A 19,604-nucleotide genomic window follows, 5' to 3' on the forward strand; every position below is an offset into this window, starting at 1 on the left:
TTCATTCTAGGCCTTAAAAAAAAAAAAAAAAAAAAAAAGACCCTTAGTAGTGGAGTCGATCCCAACTGCTGTTGGGGAGCAATTCTGTGAGAGCAGACCTCAATACATCCTGCAGAGGGTGATCTAGAGCAAAGGCCCCCAAAAAACGTGGTCCCCAGGGAGGGCAGTAGCATTATCACTGGGGAACTTGTTAGAAATGCAAACTCTCAGGCCCCACCCCAGACTTACTGAATCGTAAAACCTGGCAGTGAGGCCTAGCAATCTGTTTTTTAAGTAGCCCTCCTAGTGACTCTGATGTTCCTTGAAACTGAGAACCATTGTGGTAGAGGCATCTGCCGCCTCCTCCATCAATAGAACTTCCTGGGCTAGGAGTCCCTGCCAAACAGCCAAAAGCTGTGCCCCATTTGCTTTGGCCAAAACCTGAACCACTGACTGGACTTCTCTATGGTTAAGCACAGCCTGGTCTAGGGGGTGGCTGAAGCTTCCACCTTAGAAGGCCACACACCTGCTGCATCCCAGAGAAAACTAACCTCTTCTATGCACTTCCTGCTGACAGCTATCTCTGGGCTGCCTAGCCCTTTGAGTTGGCCTCCAGCATCCACTGGCTCTGTGACTGATGCTCCTTTCTGATGGGCTCATTTTACCAGACATGCCACGATAGTGATTAATCTCCCCCAGGAGTCATGGCCCCACTCTTTCTGTCATCTAAAGGTGCTAAAAATGTATAACTCCTATACACAGTCCAGGGCTTCTCAATGTACTGGTGCTCTGGGCCTTGGATCTGGATTCCAATGCAATGCTCAGCACTAATGAGCCTTAAGCAAGGCCTCACGGAGGCTCTCCTGTTTTTAGTGTGAAGGATAGAATCCCATCTCCATGATGTGGACAGAGCATGGGTCTGTGAGTCATAGAACATGGATTTTTAGCTTTGCCTCTGTCCCTTACCACCTGGGCAAGACACTTTATTCCTTTAAATTTCAGCTCCTTCTTCTGTGGTATGAGATGGTTGGAGAAAGTTCCTCGTGGTGTGATTTGCAGAACCCATGTCAACTAAATGGCTTCCTAAAGGAGTCCTCAGCCAGAAAATGTTTGGGCAACTCTGGAGGCGGTATCCTCCTCTTGGAGATTCACATTACACATTAGTATACTGAAGCCTCTGAAAAGTCCCATAAAATATACCTATTTAACTTTGCTTAAACCAAGGTTTCCCAAGTTTATTTGACCCTGGGTCCCTCTCCCTTTTTCCTCTATTGATAGCTACAAAGATAGTGTGTCTACACAACCCTGTTTCAGAAATGGGAAGTTTTAAGATTTCTGTCTCATCCAACTCTGACAATCAAGGATTCAGTGGTTGTCCTGTCAACCACATAGAAGAATGCCACAAAGGTGTCAAAAAGGATGGCCAGCTGAATTTTTCAGGTTGTATTCCTCATGGAGGACAGAGGCTTGATGTGGTTTCCATGTTCCAAGGTCTGGTTTTTAATCTTGCAGACCTAGAATCTTGATTTAAGGAGCCCTGGTGGTACAGTGGTTAAAGAGCTCAGCTGCCAACCAGAAGGCCAGTGGTTCAAACCCACCAGCTGCTCCATGGGAGAAAGAGGTGGCAGTCTGCTTCTGTAAAGATTTACAGCCTTAGAAACCCTATGAGGCAATTCTACTCTGTCCTGTAGGGTCACTATGAGTTGGAATCAACTTGACAGCAATGGGTTTGGTTTGGGTTGCCTGGTGACACAATGGTTAAGTGCTCAGCAGCTAACCAAAAGGTCAACTGTTCCAATCCAGCCAGCAGTTCCACAGGAGAAAAGACCTGGCTATCTGCTCCTATAAAGATTATAGCCTAGGAAACCTTATGGGGCAGTTCTGCTCTCTCCTATAGGGTCGCTATGAGTCAGAATTGACTCAATGGCACAAAATAAAAGGAATCTTGACTAGGCTGCTGTACCCACAAGAGAGCAGACACAGGGACCTCACCACACTAACAAGTCACTGAAACCCTCCCAAGAGACAGGACTTTGGATGATGCACCTGGTCATCCACTTTAAGTGGAAAAAGCAGTAGCCTGAGATAAAAATATATAGATTCCTGGGCAGTGGCTAATGGCTTCACTGGTTAGTCAGAGACCTGGAGGGAAAAAAATGAGAAGATTGGGGACAAGGAGGACTGGAAAAGGCACTCATGGATGGATTTGTGCAAGTGAGCCTGGAGCGTGACAATCTTTTTATCACATTGTAATGCTCCATAGAGAGTATTCACCATGCAACAGGCACTAAACTGAGTCAGCAGAAGACTTGACCAGTTGATGTCAGCCATCTTCTGTCATCGGCCACCCCAGTGCTGGCACAATAAATTGAATGTGAGTGCATGAAATCATGTGATAATCGGAAATATAGAGGAGACATCACACATAAAGATGTTCATCAGTATTCACAAGAGTGAACAATTAAAAACAATTTAGATACATGCACAGGAAACATGCACGAGGTAGAATATTGTACAGTCACTAAAAATAATGTACAAGAGTAATGTCTTAGTTATCTAGTGCTGCTATAACAGAAATACCACAAGTGGGTGGCTTTAATGAACAGAAGTTCATTTTCTCACAGTTTAGGAGGCTTGAAGCCCGAATTCAGGGCACCGGCTCTAGGGGGAAGGCTTTCTTACTCTGTCCACTGTGAAGCAAATCCTTGCCTCTTCAGCTTCTTCATATGACTTCTTGGTGATCTTCATGTGGCATGGCATCTGTTTTTCCCCATCTCTGCTTGCTTGCTTAATCTGCTCTTTTACATTTCAAAAGAGACTGACTTAAGACACACCCTATATAATACTCCTCATTAATGTGACAAAGAAAACCCATTCCAGAATGGGATTATAACCACAGGTATAGGGGTTAGGATTTACAACACTGTATTTTGGGGGGAACACAATTCAATCCATAACAAGGAGTGTTTAAGAAAATGGAAAAGTACTTGCATTAATGTTGTGGGAAAGGCCAGAATACAAAATCGTATGTCAATTAATAGTAATACTCTGAAGTACTGAGCAGTAACTGAGTGCCAGGCATTGTCTTAGGTGTTTTGTTTGCTTCACTGCACTAAATAAATTCTCACCACTATGTAAAAAATATCAAGAAAAAAAGACTTGGAGGTTATACACCAAAAAGCCAACAGTGGTCATGTTTGGAGAGAGGTAATTGTTTTTCTTTTTTCTACTTTGCTAAACCTTCTTTAAGGACCCCTAGCGGCACAACGGGTAAAGTGCTTGCTGCAAACTGAAAGGTTGGAGGTTTGAACTTAACAGCAGCTCCGGGGGAGAAAAATGTGACAGTCTGTTCCCTTAACGTTTCCAACCATCCAAACCATAGAGTCAGTTTTGACTCATAATCCAGTGCCGTCGAATCAATTCCAACTCATAGCGACCCTATAGGACAGAGTAGAACTGCGCCATAGAGTTTCCAAGGAGCGCCTGGTGGATATTTGAACTGCCGACCCTTTGGTTAGCAGCCATAGCTCTTAACCACTACACCACCAGGGTTTGACTCATAGCAACCTGTAAAGGCTACATACAGTCTAGGAAACCCATGAGGCAGTTCTACTTTGTCCTATATGGTTGCTATGAGTCGGAATCAACTCGATGGCGCACAAGAATAACGGCAACAAACCTTCTTTACCACATCGAGCTTGTATTGCTTTTATAATTGGGAAGAACTCAAACAGTGGATTTTTTTAAAGTAGGGTGGACCCTCAGCCTCCTGCCTCTGACCTTCCCCCAATTTATTCAAGATCATGGTACTAGTGGGGCTAGAGGATGAGAGGTGTCAGAGAGCCCCTCTCCCTCTCCTGGGAGGCCACCATCCCCCAAATCTGTCCATGAAGTTAAATTCAAAATTATTGTATAACTAAGTATCAATAGTGCTAACAGCAGCAACATTATCTCATATGCAGATCAGTTTTATTTAATCATAGAGGAAACACAGCAGAGTAAATACCCATCAAATGGTAATTACACTTTCATATTTTTTTAAACTTCCGTTAAAAGAAAGTGTCTTAAATTGGAAGGAAACAGTCCATGTAACAAGCCAGTTAGTCCGGAAATGTTGGTATCTGTTTGGAGGTCCCAGATGATTATCGTAAGCTACACCACTTATTGAGTGTTCGTACCAGGCATTGTGTGAAGCCCTTTGCATTCGACTGTCCCTCACCGCCATGCTGGGAGATTGTCTCGTTATCTCAAGATTACAGGTGAAGAAACAGAGGCTCAGGAAAAGTTAGTCAATTGTTAAAGAGACAGAGCTAAGGTTTAAACCCAGGGCAGTTTAACTCAGAAACAAGTGATCTTAACTACTGCTATGGGTAGAATTGTGTCCTCCCCAAAATATGTGTTGAATTTCTGGCCCTTGTACCTTTTGTTGTGATCTTGTTTGGAAATAGGGTTTTTCTTTTGTTATGTTTATGACGTCATACCAGTGTAAGGTGGGTCTGAAACTTAATCACTGTGAGTTATAAAAAGATCAGAATAGACACACACACACACAGGAGAAGACAAATGCCATGTGAGGGTCATCTACAAGCCAAGGAACATCAAGGAACCAAGGAATGCCTGAGGTTACAGACGAGAAAAGAATCCACGTGGCCGAGATCCTGATTTGGACTTTAGCATCCAGAACTGAGAGAAAATAAATTTCTCTTCTTTAAAACCACCCCCTTGTGGTATTTGTGTAACTCAGATACCCACCACACTTCATTGTCAGTACAGGTGTGTTCTTAACCTCCATGCTATGTTGTCCACAAGATGTGTTAATAGAAATGTAAGAGAGAGAAAGGCTAGGTGTGCACATTGTACTTCTTGGCCTGAGGTTGCTTACGTGTGTTTCTCTTTCCCATTAGATTGAGAACAAACAGAGAAGACCTCCGTCTAGTTAAACACCTTTTCCTGCATCATCTCATCTACCCAGTCTAACAAATTGGAAATATGGGATTGTGATAACATTCCCTATCTCTCATCTTTCACATCAGTTGACAGATTCCATTACCTAAATATCTTTCAATTCTTTCCCCTGTTACCCACCTCCTCTGTAGCATCCTAACTCAGGGTGGCTTAAGTGGGAAGTCTATGAATTTCCTCTAGCTTCAGGCATGACTGTATCCAGGGGTTCAAATAATGACTCCAGCCTGGGATTCAGTTATAGGCTCTTAACTAGCCATGTGTCCTCCCTTCTCATCATGCTCCTCCAGCTTCGCCTCCTTCCCATCCCACCCTCACTGATTTCCATGCTAACACCAGGGAGAGCATCTTGAAATGAACATCCGATCACCACTCATTTCTAAAATCCTTCAATGGCAGAATGATAGCTCAGCTACCTACCTTGGCATGATCTGGCATCTGCCTAGCTCCCCAATCTGCCCCCCCCCCACATTTACCCCCATGTGCCATGTAAAGAAAAATTATCCCAAAGTTGGAAGTAAGGAAAAACAAAACAAAACACTGCGTGCCCTTTGGATGTCATCCTACCGTGTGCTCACCTTTAAGATGGTGATTGTTTTAGTCATCTATGCGACGGCAGTGGGTTTTTGGTTTTTAGTGCTGCCATAATTTTTTTTTTATATAACAGAAATACCACAAGTGGATGGCTTTAACAAACAGAAATTTATTTTCTCACAGTGTAGTAGGTTACATGTTCAAATTCAGGATGTCAGCTCCAGGGGAAGACTTTCTCTCTCTGTTAGCTCTGGAGGAAGGTCCTTGATCTCAATCTTTCCCTGGTCGAGAAGCTTCTTAAGTGCAGGGACCCAAAGGATCCAAAGGACACGCTCTGCTCCTCGTGCTGCTTTCTTGGTGGTTTGAGGTCCCCCACTCTCTGCTTGCTTCCCTTTTATCTCTTGAGAGAGAAAAGGTGGTGCAGGCCACACCCCAGGGAAGCTCTCTTTACTTGGAGTAAGGGTGGTATTACAATCCCACCCTAATCCTTTTAACATAAAATTACAATCACAAAATGAAGGACAACCACTCAATACAGGGAAGCATGACCTAACCAAACTGATAAACACATATTTTGGGGGGGGAGGGCATGATTCAATCCATGACAGTGGTTCTCATTTTAAGCTGCATTAGTATCCCCTGGAGGCATGTTGGAAACCCTGGTGGTGTAGTAGTTAAATGCTAGGGCTGCTAATCAAAGGGTCAGCAGTTTGAATCCACCAGGCACTCCTTGGAAACTCTATGGGGGCAGTTCTACTCTGTCCTTTAGGGTCGCCATGAGTTGGAATTGAGTGGTCGTCACTAGGTTTGTTTTTTTTGTTTATTTTTTGGCTTGGAGGCATGTTAAAACACAGAGGGCTGGCTTTCCCTTGGAATTTCTGATTCCCTAGGCCTGGGGTGGAGCCTGAGTATTTACATTTCTAACAATTCCCAGGCACTGATGTTGTTGGGGTATCCATGGTGGTGCAAATGGTTAACACACTCGGCTGCTAACTCAGCAATTGGGGGTCCAAGTCCACCCAGCGGCACCTCTGAAGAAAATGCCGGTGATCTACTTCTGAAAAATCAGCCATTGAAACTTTGTGGAGCACAGTTCTCCTCTGACATGTGGGGTCGCCATTCGTCGGAGTTTACACCACAGCCACAGTTTTTTTATGTTAGATGGAAATTTATGAGAAATAAGAAATTCTTGGAAGAATGGAAGAGAGAAGGTTTGGTAGGGGAGTGTGGATCAAGAGAAATGAAAGACTATTAAATAGCAATGTCAACACTCCAGCTCATCACTGGTATGAATTCATTACCCTTAACGTGTCATTTTACTCACTTTAAGTTGCCTCCATAGCCATTGTCTGAGTTGTTCTCACCTCTACCCTCTGAGCTGGGCAGGGCAAATTGAGCTTCCCATGTTTTATAGGAACCAAGTTACAGAAAACTAATAAAGCTAAGGTCTTAGAGACTAAGGTGGGCAGGGCCAGGCAAAATTAAGACTAGAATTCAGACCAAGGAGGCTTCTTACAGTTTTCTTTGCTATCTTTCTTTAGCAGTTTTCCCCTGGCCAAAGTCCTTTAAGACTAACTTTCTTTAGCAGTTTCCCCCTGGCCAAAGTCCTTTAATCTGTGGTGTCTGAATGTTGGGTTGTTATCTGGGACAGCACCAGACCCTAGGGAGGGGCAGAAAGGAGGAAAATAAGTGCAATCAATGTATAAGCATAGAACTGTGTTATATGGATATTTTACTTCAGAAGAAAAATATGAGCTGTATGCCACCAGAAATAAAAGAGCAAGAGAGTGAGAAAAGATAAAAGGGTGAGCAACTCCACTCAAGTGTGCCATTTGACAAGTGAGTGAGACGAGAGGCAGGTGTCTGGGTTCCCTCCGTATGTCTGTCTCCCTTCCCTCCTAGGACATGTTGCTGAGCGGAGTTGGGCATTAATATTTAAAGAAATGTATTTCAGATAACACAGCTCCTTAAGGGAAGCCATAATTTGGGGCTCAAGTGGAGAACCAGATATCCGATTCTGCACTATATGACAAGTTGTCTGCGTTGGTTTTATTAAGTGACTTACACCATGGGCAATCTAGGAGTTGTTCAAGGTCATTCTGTCTCTACAGATATGTAAAACCTAACCCTATGTAAGACATGACATGGTATATGGTATACGTCTGGGCAAGGCCACCCACTCTGCTTGGGAAGAACTGTCCTTAATTCAGAGATCTTATCTATCCAACTTTTTTTTTTTTTAAGTTAAAAACTTGTTTTTTTAATGTTGAAAATGATAGTTTTTTAAAAATTGCTATCTTTAAGTTAGTTTTCCTTTTGGAAAAAAATTTATTGCTCTGAGAAATCAAAAAGTTGGGGATGACTACTTTAGGACATTTTAAAGTCATTGCCTCCCCATCTCTTTTACACAAATGACCGCCTCTCTTCAGAGAGCTAAGGAGTCTACAGGAAGGAGCCTTGAGACTATTCTCCCACATCACCCGCTGTGGGGAGTGTAAGGAGGGACTCACGGTGCCTCACATGTTTGTGCGGGGGCCCACACTTCCTAAGGGCTGTTCCCAGCCAGGAGGGAGCACAGTAGGGCTACTAAGGGGATTCTTTCCTTAGAGGCAATGAAGGGTCAAAAGTGGTTCAAGGATTTCCCCACAGCCTTGCTGAAACTTTCCTAAAGCCACTGCAGGCTAAGAAACTTCCTCCCCAGCCTTCCTTCCCCTTTTCCTCCACAGGGGGCAGCCCTACAGCCCTGACTGATGACTCTTTCCCTCTACCTCCTTCCTGCCCCACCCCTCCTGTTTCCCTCCCAGGTGTTTTCCCTCTTGCACATCCAATCCTGTCTTAACCCCTGCTTCTCAGAGGACCCCAACTAACACACCCATATCTTGGACTCAGTGGTTATCAAGATTTTGGGGTACTTGCTTCATCTATTCAATTTTTCTTTTCCCTTTCTGTTATTGTTTTTTTTCCCTCAAACATTTTAAGGCAAATTCCATATATTACATCATTTCATCTCTACATATTTCAGTATATATCTCTTTTAAGAAAAAAAAGATATCTTCTTAAAAAAAAAAACCACAATCAACCATTATCACATTTAATACATTTGTCATTAAATAATTCCTTGATACGGTCCCATCTTTACCTATACTTTCCAGGTTGCAAAAAATGTCTTCTCACAGTACTTGATTTCACTCAGTTTCCAAATAACATCTCAACTCTGCATTTGGCGAACCTATTTTTCAAGCTCCATCTGCCCCACCACCGACACTTTACTTCTTTCAATTTCTCCAGCTCTAAAATGGGGATAGTAATAGTGTCCACCTTCCTGAGTTTTTTGAAAATTAAATGAGGTCACTCATGCATTCATTCATCAAAAAATATTTATCAAGCAGCTGCCAAATGTCTGAAACTGTTCCAGGTGCTGGAGTAGTATCTGTGAACGAGACCAAGTTGCTGGCTTCATGGAGCTTACATTCTAGTGGAGGAGAGAGAAGATAAACACCTAAAATAAAAATGCCCCACAGCGTCAGCTAGTGACATGTGCTGTAGAGGAAAATGCTCTAGTGTACCAGGAGGGAATGTGGTGGGGCGGACGTTATGGAGCGTGGCCAGAGAAGTCCTTTATGAGGAAGTGGGGATCACAGGAGATGGTGGAATGAGTGAGGAATTGAGCTCTGGAGAGGGGGGGAAAGAAAGTTCCAGGCAGAAAGTAGGACACATGCAAAGGCTTGAGGTGGGAGCCTGCATGGTTTGTTAGCGCCTTAGTTCTCAAACTTCTAGGTCTCAAGTCTCTACATTCTTGAAAAACTATTGAGGACACCCCAAAGCTTGTGTTTTTGTGGGTTATATCTATTAGAAATGAAAACTGAAGTATTTAAAAATATTTATAATAATCCATTTGAAAAAATAAAGATAATGGTATAGGTTAACATAAATATTTTTAGGAAAAATAACTATTTTCCAAAACAAATCTCTGGTGGGAAGAGTGCATTTTTGCAACTCTCTTTGATACGTGGCTTTGTAAGAAAACAGTGAGATTCTCACAACTGCTCCTGTATTCAGTCTGTTGCCATATATTGTTTTGATCCAAGTATAAGAGAACCCAGCCTTACACGGATAATCTAGTCAGAAAAGGAAGAAAGGAATGTCGTAATAGCCTTTTTATAATAACTGTAGATATTTTCCTTTGTTGCTATGCCAAAGCTAGACATATTTCTTAAAGGAAAATTTCAAAGCAGGATCTGAAATCACATCAGTGAACTTTTTGGATTCCAGTACATGAAAATCCATGGATCTGCCTTGTGATTTGAATGGAGGTTTTACTCATGCATGCTTTTATAACATCCCACATGGATCATTGGGAAAATACTGGTTTGCTGAGTTGTGCAGAGATCTTCCAACTGTGAGAAATACTCCATGATTCATTATTTTTTTTTAATTGCATTTATTAATACCACCACCAATGTCATCAGAAAAGCCTTAATATTGGGAAGCTGTCCAGCTCACAGTGGTGGATAAAAGTTTCCCAAAATTTTAATTTTCACTTGAAAGCTTGAATTTTATCCTTGGCAATAAATACTATCAAATGCACCAAGCCTTTCCTGTGTAAACATCACCTTGCTTTCCAAATACCTTGGGAATAAAAATAATGGTCTCTACCATTTATTGCGCTCTTGCTGTACGCTGGATGTTTTGCTAAGCAATTTACATGTCATCTCATGACCATATTCATTTTCACACACCCTTGCCAGGTATTCTTCTCCCATTGCTGTTGTTGTTGTTGTTAGGAGCCTTGGAGTTGGTTCTGACTTATAGCAACCCTATGCACAACAGAAGGAAATACTGGCTGGTCGGTCCTGCACTATCCTCACAATCATTGCTATGCTTCAGCCCATTGTTGCAGCCACTGTGTCAATCCATCTCATTGATGGTCTTCCTCTTTTTCATTGACCCTCTATCTTACCATGCATGATGTCCTTCTCCAGGGACCGATCCCTCCTGATAACGTGTCCAAATATGTGAGACGTAGTCTCACCCTCCTTCTAAGGAGCTTTCTGGTTGTACTTTTTCCAAGACAGATTTGTTAGTTCTTTTGGCAGACCGTGGTATATTCAATATTCTTTGCCAACACCACAATTCAAAGGAGTCAATTCTTCGGTCTTCCTTATTCATTGTCCAGCTTTCGCATGCATGTGAGACGATTGAAAACACCATGGCTTGGGTCAGGCACGCCTCAGTTTTCAAGGTGACATCTTTGCTTTTCAACACTTTGAAGAGGTCCTTTGCAGCAGATTTGCCCAGTGCAATGGGTCTTTTGATTTCTTGACTGCTGCTTCCATGGGCGTTGATTGTGAATCTAAGTAAAATGAAATCCCTGACAACCTCAATCTTTTCTCTGTTTATTGTGATATTGCTTATTGGTCCAGTTGTGAGGATTTTTGTTTTCTTTATGTTGAGGTGTAATCTATACTGAAGGCTGTGGTCTTTGATCTTTATCAGTAAGTGCTTACTTTCACCAAGCAAAAAACTCAAAAAACCAACCTCACTGCCATCAAGTCAATTCTGACTCATAGTGGCCCTATAGAACAGAGTAGAACTGCCCCCATAGAGCTTCCAAGGAGTGCCTGGTAGATTCGAACTGCCAACCTTTTGGTTAGCAGCCACAGCACTTAACCGCTGCACCACCAGGGTTTCACCAAGCAAGGTTTTATCATTTGCATAACGCAGGTTGTTAGTGAGTATTCCTCCAATCCTAATGCTGTGTTCTTCTTCATAGAGCCCAGCTTCTCGGATTATTTGCTCAGCATACAGATTGAATAGGCATGGTGAGAAGATACAGCCCTGATGCACTCCTTTCCTGACTTTAAATCATGCATTATCCCCTTGTTCTGTTCAAACGACTGGCTCTTGATCCACGTACAGATTCCTCATGAGCACAATTAAGTGTTCTGGAATTCTCATTCTCTGCAATATTATTCATAATTTGTTATGATCCACACATTCGAAAGCTTTAGCACAGTCAATAAAACACAGGTACCCTTTGGAACCAATTCAAAGGCATCAATTCTTCTTCAGTCTTCCTTATTTATTGTCCAGCTTTCACATGTCTATGAGGCAATTGAAAACACCATGGCTTGAAGCACTTACTGATGAAAGTCAAAGACCACAGCCTTCAATATGGATTATACCTCAACATAAAGAAAACAAAAGGTAAACATCTTTCTGGTATTCTCTGCTTTCAGCTGGGATCCATCTGACATCAACAATGATATCCCTGGTTCCAAGTCCTCTTTAAATCTGGCTTGAATTTCTGGCAGTTCCCTGTAGATATACTGCTGCAGCCACTTTTGAATGATCTTCAGCAAAATTTTGCTTTCATGTGATACTAATGGTATTGTACGATAATTTCTGCTTTTGGTTGGATCACCTTTCTTAGGAATAGGCATAAATATAGTTCTCTTCCAGTCAGTCAGCCAGGCAGCTGTCTTCCAAATTTCTTGGCATAGTCGATCGAGCACTCCCAGCACTGCATCCGTTTGCTGAAGCATCTCAATTGGTATTCCGTCAATTCCCGGAACCTTGTTTTTCGCCAGTGCCTTCAGAGCAGCTTGGACTTCTTCTTTCAGTACCGTTGGTTCCTGATCAAATGGTTGAACGTTGACCAGTTCTTTTTGGTATAGTGACCCTGTGTATTTCTTCCATCTTCTTTTGATGCTTCCTGTGTCATTTAATACTTCTCCCATTACAGATGAGGAGATTGAGGTCCAAGTTCACACAGCTAGTGGCACTCCTCTATCCTATCAGAGTTCTAGAGAAGGATTTTCCAGGACAGGCCTAATTGAAATACTCTGCCCTTTGGGCCTATGAATTAATTCCTGTTTGTCAGTAAGACCGTGTATCAATTAGGTTAGGTGGGGGATATGGACCCCCCTCCCTCCCCAGCTAGTTCAAATGCTCCTTTCTTGGGAAACTTACAGCCTCCCTGGGTAATAATAGAAATTCCTTTATTATTTGTTGAATGATAGTTAAAAAGCACCAGGCACTGTACAGCATGTGCTAGAACCATTACTTCATTTTTTCCTGGCAACATGCTTGCAACATAGGTGCTACTACTCTGTGTGCTAGTCTCCAAAAATGTACTGCCTTGTACCAACAACAATGTATTATCTTAAAGTTCTGTAGGTCAGAAGTTTTACCAAGCTAACATCAGGGTGTTGGCAGGGCTGGTTCCTTCTGGGGACTCCAGAGTAGAATCCATTTCCTTGCCTTTTCCAGCTTCTAGAGGCCACCTGCATTCCTTGGCTCCATGTCCCCTACCTTCATCTTTAAAGACAGCAGTTGCGTCTTCAAATCTCTCTCTCTGGTCTCTGCTTCAGTCCTCACATCTCCTTGTCTGACTCTCCTGCTGCCCTCTTTCCCTTATAAAGACCTTGTGATCACTTCAGACCCACCTGGATAATCCAGGACAATCTCCCATCTCAAGATCCTTAATTTAATTACATCTGCAAAGTCTCTTTTGCCATGTAAGGTAACGTATTCATAAATTCTGGGGATTAGGACAAAGACACCTTTGGGGAGGGGGCATTATTCTGCCTACCACGTCTTCCTAATGCAAAAGATTTACAGGAAGATAAAGTAACTTGCTGAAGTTCACAGGGCCAGTGAGTGGGGGAGCCAGGTTTTGAATTCAGGCCTGTCTTTTAAAAAAATTTTATTGTGGCTTTAGATGGAAGTTTACAGCAAAGATTAGTTTCTCATTTAAAAATGTATACACAGTTTGTTTTGTTACATTGGTTGCAATCCTTACAATGTGTCAGCGCTCTCCCCCTTTCTCTTTACACCCAGGGTTCCCCATGTCCATTTGTCCAGTTTTCCTGTCCCTTGCTGCCTTCTCATGTTAACATTTTTCCATATTTGCTTTCTCTCTCTCAATGTGTATTTATGTGTGTACATACAATTTTATTTTTTACTGAACCATTAAAAAATAATCTGCAGGCAAATTATGACACATTCACCCCTAAATCCTCCGCATGCATCTCCTAACAGTAAGGATATTCTCTTACATAAAAACAGTATCATTATTACTCTATGAAAATGACTAATAATTCCCTAAAATCACATATATTCAATACGTATTCAGATTCTTCAAGTGTCACTGCTCTGACAGGGATCACAATAGAGGGTCCCTGACAGAGCTGGACAAAAATGTGAAACAAAATTCTAACTCACAAAAAAAGACCAGACTTACTGGTATGACAGAGACTGCAGATACCCCAAGAGTACGGCCCCCGGATGCCCTTTTAAACCACTACTAAAGTCACTCCTTAGGCAGGTCCATAAAGCCAAATGAGAGGAAATGGGCATACCAGCCCAGGGGCAAGGACGAGAAGGCAGGAGGGGACAGCAAAACTAGTAATGGGGAACCCAAGGTCAACAAGCTGAGAGTATTGACACATCGTAGTGTTGGCAACCAATGTCACAAAACAGTGTGTATATTAACTGCTTAACGAGAAAATATTTTGCTCTGTAAACCTTCATCTAAAGCACAATGAAAAAATTTTTTTCAAGTGTCAAAAAATATTTACTAAGCTAAAAAAAAAAGCAACAACAGCAAAAAACAATGCAGTTGAAGTTCACACATTGTATTTGGTTATGTCTTTTTAGCTTTTCTAGTCTAGAACTGGAAACCCTGGTGGTGTAGTGGTTAAGTGCTATGGCTGCTAACCAAAATGTCGGCAGTTCAAATCTACCAGGTGCTCCTTGGAAACTCTATGGGGCAGTTCTACTCTGCCCTATAGGGTCACTATGAGTCGAAATTGACTCGATGGCAGTGGGTTTGGCTTTTTGGTATTCTAAAACTATCTCCTTCTCCCACACAGTTTTTTTTTTTTTCACTACACCCCATTTTCGAAGAGACCAGGCCTGCTGTCTTATGGAACATGGGAATGGATCCCATTGTTGACCTCTGCTTCTTTGCACAGGGTCTAGCAAAGTAATAGGCTCTCTGTCCATGTTTGCTAAGCAAGTGAAACCTATAATGGTTATGAATAATAATCACAGTAGCTGCTTTTTCTTGCAGGCTCACTTGGCCATTGGGCTTGTTGTTGTTAGGTGCCGTGGATTTAATTTTGATTCACAGCAACCTAGTAGGACTGCCCCATAGAGTTTTTTTTTTTTTTTTTTTTAACATTTTATTGTAGTTTGGGTGAATGTTTACCAAGCAAATTAGTTTTCCATTTAACAGTTTATACACATTTTGTTTTGTGAAATTAGTTGCAATCCCCTCAATGTGACAGCACTTCCTTCCTGGGTTCTGCGTTTCCATTTGCCTATCTTTTCTGCCCCTTTCTGCCATCTGAACTTTGTTTTTGCCAAATGCTGCCCTTTCAGTCTCCTATGGTTGACTGTCCTGAGCAGCGCGTTCCTCAAAGTTGTTACTGTTCACTTTGTAGGCCTGTCTATTGTTTGGCTGAAAGGTGGTCTCCAGGAGTGGGTTCAGTTCCAGTTTGGAAGGATGTCTAAGGGCTATAGTCTCAGGGGTTCCACCAATCTCTATGAGACCAGTAAGTTTGGTCTTTTTTATGAATTTGAATTTTGTTTTACATTTTTCTCCCGCTGTGTCCAGGACCTTTTGTTGTGATCCTGATCAGAGCGATTGGTAGTGGTAGTCAGGTACTACCTAGTTCTTCGGATCTCAGGCTAGTGGAGCCAACAGTTTGTGTGGTCCATTATTCCTTTGGGTTAATTGTTTCTTTGAGTCTTGGATTTTCTTGACTCTTCTTTCCTCCGGATGGGAAGAGACCAATAGTTGTATCTTAGGTGGCTGCTGGAAAGCTCTTAAGACCCCAGTTGCTTGCTACTCACCAAAGCAGTATGTAGAATATTGTCTTTATGGGCTGTGTTATGCTGATTGACCTAGATGTCCCCCAGACCCAGAGTTTTCTAGGCTGTAATCTTTAGGGGAGTATATCACCAGGTCTTTTTCCCACAGGGCAGTTCTAACTGCCAACTTTCAATTAGCTGCCGAATGCTTAACCATTGGGCCACCAGGGCTCCTTGGCCTTTGGGTTTATGTACACTCATTAAGTTGATCCTTACAGAAATCTTAGGAGTTAAGAAGACTTAGTTTCATTCACAGGTGAGGAAGCCAAGGCTTAGGAGAGTGAAGAAAATTGCCTGAATTCAGACAGCTAGTCAGGGGACTAACCACATCACAGCTGCACTGGCTGGTAAACTGTGGGTTCAGGTAGGGGAGCTTACAAACTGTTTCTTAAATAAATGAGTGAACAAAACAACCCCAAAGCCAGTCAGTCTGTATATATGTAATGTACATAAATGTATGCAATAAAAGAAAAAACAGGGAACATTTATTGAGTGGTTTCTATTTGGCACGCCCCATGCTAAGCGCTTTTTGGTGTATGACATTCTTTATTCTCCAATGCCTAGCAAAAGATGTGGCGCTGAGTAGGCGCACAAGCAATATTAGTGCAACGTATGGATGAACGAATAAATGAATGGATGGACTGGAATGTGATCTCCATAAATCAGGTTGTTCCTCGAGGAATTTCAGCGATCACTTCGGAGAGCCCGGCCTAGGAAAAGAGACGCTGGGGGCTCACGGGGTCAGACCGGGGTTCTGGGCCACGATGTCCCGAGTCCCGCAGGTCGGCCTCCCAGCCTGGCGGCCTCCCAGCAGGTGAGCAGCGTGGGGCCTGCCTGTCGCTTCGGCGTTGTCACCCTCATCTGCCTCCCTTTTCCCGTTTCCGCACGCAACAAAGCCCTAGCTGCCTCCTCCCGTCCGCGGCCGATCCAGCCTCCGCCGAAGGACGCCGGCTCAGAGTCCAATTCCCTGGCCTCACCGCGGCCAGAAGGTGGGCCCGGTTGGCGCACGCCCACCTGTCGGCCGCGCAGGCGCACTGCGCGCCCGCGCCGGGCCTCCCTGCCCGCGGCGCGGCGGCCAGTGCGCAGGCGCGGCGACCGATGTGAGTGTGTATGTGCGGGCGACAAGATGGCGGCGGCGGGGGAAGCAGCGTGAGAAGTCCGGAGGCGCGCCGAGTCCATTGAAACGGGCCGCCATGGCCCTCCACAGCCCGCAGGTACCCACCGGCCTGCGCGTCGGCGGGAAGGGACCTGGGTGCTCGGCGGAGAGGGCGCCGCGCGGGTGGGCGGGCGGGCAAGCGGGCGCACCCTGCCCCGGGAGCGAGCGTGTGGAGTGGGGGAGGGCGCCGGGACATGCTGCCCGGGACTAGGCCCCGAGCCTTCGCGCTCCCGCCGCCGCGCCCGCGGCCTCCCCCCGCAGCCCGCCCGCGCCCCCAGGCTCCGGGCCGGGAGAGGGGCGCAGGGGCCCGGCCGCTCCTCGGAGGGCGTAGGGCGCCGAAGGGGTTAATCTCTGGGCCCGGGCCACGGCGGGAACTGGGGTGTGGAAGGGGCCCCTCTTCGCCGAGTCAGCACGGCCTCCGGGGGAGGGGCAGCCAGAGGGCCTCCAGGGCCCCCTGGAACGACTGAGCCGTCAAGACAGCTCCATGTTGCTCCCTTTGCCCGAAACGAGCTATGAGGATTTGGGGGTAACTCTTTTCCCCCCATTCCCCAAAAGGTGGCTTTCCTCAGCTCTTTTGACGACGGGAGGTTGCAGGTTTTCGGGTTGTAAGATCCAGACACTGGGGAGCAGCCTTAGGTTACTGTTCCAAAGAAAACTCGAAATAAGTCGCAAGGACCATAGTTTAACTTGGATTTGAGTGACATCTTTGCACGAATCCATTTCAGCCAAGCTGACACTAACGTCTAAAACAACCTGGCAGAAAAGTATCCAAAGTTGAGGAGCCGTTTAAAATAATACCATAGTGGAAAGAAAGAGTAAAAAGAACCTTTCGCTTTTGGCGAGGGTGTAGAGTTGAGCTCTTATTTCCCTCCCTACCCCACCCCACCCCGAAATTATAATTACTCTGGATAAAAATCGACGTGTGGCGTTATTTTCCAAGCATGTTTTAGACCGCTGATTTGTTGCGATCAAACCTCTAGAAATTATGGGACACTTTTATACAGTCTCAATATGCTTTTGTATTAAACATGGAAAAATGAAACAAAGTAGCTGTTGGCTTTTGTTGCCGTTTTGGAAATGAAGTCGATCTGGAATAGACATCTTTTAAGATTTTAATAACTATTGCAATTACTAAGGAGCCCTGGTGGCGCAGTGGTTAAGAGCGCGGCTGCTAACCAAAAGGTGGGCGGTTTGAACCCACCAGCCAGCCCGCGGGAGAAAGATGTGGCAGTCTGCTTCTGTAAAGATACATCCTTGGGAACCCTATGGGGCAGTCCTACTCTGTCCTGTAGGGTTGCTATGAGTCGGAACCCACTCGACTGCAACGGGTTTTTTTTTTTTTTTGGTATTGAGAATTAGTGTATGTTGTGGAATTAAAAACAGGGCAACCTTATTTTTAAAAAATTTAGATCTTATAGAAAGCTGCAGTTTTGTTAAATTTTTGGTACTTTGGTCTGTGCAGTTTTCCCCTGTTAACTTTGTGTTCACTTATACATTTACTTTTATAAGTAGTACAGTTCTTTGCACATAAAAGGGGCATCACAGTTAAGTAATTTTTATGAAGGTGTAATGCAATTTTTTTCATAAGAGATTTGCATATCACATTTTTCTCAATTTAAATGTTAATATTTCTCAAACCAAATAAGAATTTCTCAGTGTAAAAGTTTACATTAAATATTACTGTAATATTATTGAATGCATACTTAATTATATTGTTATATATTAGGAAACCCTGGTGGCGTGGTGGTTAAGTGCTGTGGCTGCTAACCAAGAGGTCTGCAGTTCGAATCCGCTAGGTTCTTCTTGGAAACTATGGGGCAATTCTACTCTGTCCTGTAGGGTCACTATGAGTCGGAGTAGACTGGATGGCAGTGGTTTTTTGCTGTTGTTGTTTATATTGTACTAAATATGCATATTTTTATATTAAGTAATATTTGCGTTAAATATTAATGTAAATAGCTTATTTTTATTGTTAAGATTAGCATGAATGGGTACAAGGTTCATTGTGAACTTATGTGTAACTTGATATTCATAATGATTTTGAAATGAAGAAGGCATGTTTAGGAATACTTTACTTCCATTATTTAATAAGTACCTATCACAGTGCAGCAGAATTGATTGAAATGCTAATTAGTGCTGATAATATGTAAACTTAATTGTAATTTCACTTGCATTTACTGTCTCACAGCGGTATTTGTTTTATACCCTGATATTGCCTATACTCATCTTTAGTACGTTGGACTGGCAAAAGTTAGTTGAACATAAATGTTAGCATCACTTTGGGTTTATTCTTTTAAAGTATGATTTAAGTGCTTTTAAGTCTAGCATGAAGAACGTGGGAAGGAAATAGTTTGATTTTTCATGATACAGTGGAATCGTATGTGCCAGGATTTAATTATTGGATCTTGCTTGAGTTGGTCTGAGCATTTTAGGAAATTTGTTTTGTTCAGTTGCCTGCTGTCCTAAAGGTTCCACAGCTTTAACGGACATTCATTCATTAATTAACAAATATTGACTGAGCACTTACCATGTGCTAAGCACCATGATATGCATTTTGCTTGTTTGCTGTTGGGAATAACAACAACAAATAAATGGTACCTGTTGTCCTTGAGGCGATTGTAACTTCTAGCAACTCTATAAGACAAGTAGAACTGTCCCCTAGGGTTTCCAAGGAGCGGGTGGTGGATTTGAACTGCTGACCTTTTGGTTAGCAGATGAGCTTTAAACCACTACGCCACCAGGGCTCTAAATGAATGGTAAAGGTCCTTTTTTAAAACTGGCTTGTTAAGATTATAACTTGAATTTTTTTTTACATAGATTAGAGCTTATGTCTATATGATTAGAAAGTATTGACTGAACCCTGCTCCCTGGGTTGAAGTGCAAAACTTGGAACATTCCTAAAGCCAATAACTTTCAACATTTTCACAAGTTCTAAATGATGAACTTTGACAATTGGAGTTTAGGGAGAGCTCTAATTTATGAATATTTGTTGTCATGAGTGAACTGATTGAATGATTTGGGATCATTAATTTGAACCGACTAGCTCTGCAATATCCAGTAGAACCTGTGAAAGCCCGAACCTGTGTAAGGCAGA

General features: G+C 43.2%; 1 protein-coding gene across 3 annotated transcripts in view; it reads left to right on the forward strand.

Annotated features, from left to right (window-relative positions):
• Nucleotides 1-16,452: 16,452 nt before the first annotated feature.
• The window catches only part of USP10 (ubiquitin specific peptidase 10), a 68,245-nt gene continuing 65,093 nt past the window's right edge, over nt 16,453-19,604 (forward strand). The window contains exon 1 of one of the 3 annotated variants that reach the window (XM_049863966.1): nt 16,453-16,568. In XM_049863966.1, the coding sequence (XP_049719923.1) occupies nt 16,548-16,568 (21 nt within the window). In that variant the 5' untranslated portion in view covers nt 16,453-16,547. The remainder of the gene's footprint in view (nt 16,569-19,604) is intronic. The other 2 variants (XM_049863964.1, XM_049863965.1) reach the window with 2 other exon arrangements.

Source organism: Elephas maximus, chromosome 21 (assembly GCF_024166365.1).
Source record: "Elephas maximus indicus isolate mEleMax1 chromosome 21, mEleMax1 primary haplotype, whole genome shotgun sequence".
NCBI classification, from domain to species: Eukaryota; Metazoa; Chordata; class Mammalia; order Proboscidea; family Elephantidae; genus Elephas; species Elephas maximus.